Here is a 1,806-nt window from a genome sequence, read left to right as displayed (position 1 = left end):
AGCGGCGCAGGCAGGGGCCCAAAGCGCCTCAGAGAAGGGACGAAGCGCGCTGTGCTCACCTCTCCAGCAGGAAGTTGGTCGCTCCTCGCTGGAAGAAGCCGACAGCCATGCAGATGTCCTTGGTCACCGCTTGGTCAAAAGCCTGAGAACAAAAATGCGCACAGAATGCCAAGGTCTGTCACTCCATCACCCCGTGTCACAGGTGCAGTCCCCGAGGATGACCGGTGGCGGGGCCAAGGCATTCCCCCGGCCCATGACAGCCAGCCCAGGGGCCCTCAGAGCTTGAGCCGGGACATGCACAGGTGGTGCCAGGTCCCTTCACTGGCACCACCTACACTAGCCTGAGCCCCCGAGGTGCCTTGTGACGGGCACAGAGCACAGTGAGGTGGCGTCACAAACCAATTCGTTTGCCACGAGGGCACAGGGAAACAACAGAAGGAAATACTCCAGTACATTAACGACAGTCGCCTCTGGGGGTGGAGTTGGGCAAGATTTTTGTCTTCGAACAAACGACACTTCTTTCCACTTCTTTCCGGGTAGAAGGAGAGGGCAGGGGCCCTGGCGGGCGGGTCCGGGATGCCCCACAGCACAGTTAGGAGTGTGTGTCCCCGTGTGCACCCCTGAGCTCTTGGTTCTGTTTTGGGGGGCAGTGGGGAGACAGAGAGCACTCGGATCTGGGTTTAGGCAGAGACCTTGTCTCCTCACTGTCACCACAAGTGTCTGCTGAAGCCCCTGCCCCAAATCCTACACCTTGAGGAGCAGGTAAACCCTACCCAGCTGGATCTAGCCTCCAGCATTTACAGGTATGTCAGCATCGCACTGGCGAACACCTGAGCCAGTGTTTGCCCCAGCCCTTCCTGGTGACTGTAGAGTCTGGTACACAGTCACCACACAGTGCAGGCACTGAGGGAGCCCTGCACCCCCATCCTGGCCCTGACTCAGCTCAGAGTAAGGGTTCCCCAGCCACAGCGCTTCCACGTGCTTACTTAGGTCTGTCTATTCAGGCACAGGTGGCTGCGGGGAGGAAAGGCTGCGGCCCTGGGCTTACCCTTGCTGCTGGGTCTTTATCACACCGCTCACTGACACAACGCACGGTAATTAACCGCCCCCCGCTCGGGGAACGGCCTCTGCAGCCGATCCCGGGGCGCTCTGGCTCACCCGCAGCGCGGCCTCAGGGTCGCCGGCCAGCAGGTGCACACAGCCCACGTTGAAGCACATCCTGGCGGGCGGGTCCGGGATGCCGGAGAAGAGGCGCAGGGCGCAGCCCCAGTCCCCGCGCTCCACGGCCTGCACACCCCTCTGCCAGTCGCGCACCAGCTCCCCGAACGAGGGCATGGCGGCGTCGCCCGGCCGGCTGCGGCGGAAGTAGTAGTTTCCGGGTCCGAGTGCGGCCGGCGCGCGTGAGGGTCCCGTGAGGGGTCTCGTGGGATGACTAGGGGTCCGAGGACCGCAGAGCAGGGGCGTATGGGTCTGGAGACCGTCTGGATCTGTGGGGACCCTCCGAGGCAGGCAGGGGTCAGGGGTGAAGCGCCACTAGGCACAGAACGCGGAACGGGGCGCAGGTGAGCACCAGGTGCGGCACGCCTCCTACTGGCCTCAGCCCCCGGCGAAAGAGCGGCCCCACCTCCGCGCCGCGTCAGCCCCGCCCCGCGCCGCGGAGGCCCCGCCCCACCCGCGGACGCCCCCTCCAGCAGACCACGCCCCCACCTCCCCCGGACCGCCCATCTCCGTTTCTGCCCCGCCCCCCGGGCCTGCGTCCGGAGCTCCGCGCGCTCGCGCTGCTTTGCCCGCGGTCAAGTTCCCGCC

At 65.2% G+C, this 1,806-nt stretch overlaps 1 protein-coding gene across 1 annotated transcript in view; it reads right to left on the bottom strand.

Moving 5' to 3' along the window:
* The window catches only part of LOC105310613 (NADPH oxidase activator 1-like), a gene marked incomplete at its 3' end in the record, with an annotated part of 4,204 nt that extends 2,621 nt beyond the window's left edge, over positions 1–1,583 (bottom strand). The window contains exons 1-2 of the mRNA XM_011386767.2: positions 1,159–1,583; positions 60–142 (exon numbers count right to left, since the gene is read on the bottom strand). Of these exons, the coding sequence (XP_011385069.2) occupies positions 60–142; positions 1,159–1,335 (260 nt within the window). The remainder of the gene's footprint in view (positions 1–59; positions 143–1,158) is intronic.
* Between the last annotated feature and the right edge of the window lie 223 nt (positions 1,584–1,806).

The sequence above is a fragment of the Pteropus vampyrus genome, unplaced genomic scaffold (genome assembly GCF_000151845.1).
Source record: "Pteropus vampyrus isolate Shadow unplaced genomic scaffold, Pvam_2.0 Scaffold7305, whole genome shotgun sequence".
Lineage (NCBI taxonomy): Eukaryota > Metazoa > Chordata > Mammalia > Chiroptera > Pteropodidae > Pteropus > Pteropus vampyrus.
The sequence above is the reverse complement of the archived record's forward strand: the minus strand, read 5'-3'. Positions and strand labels throughout refer to the sequence as shown.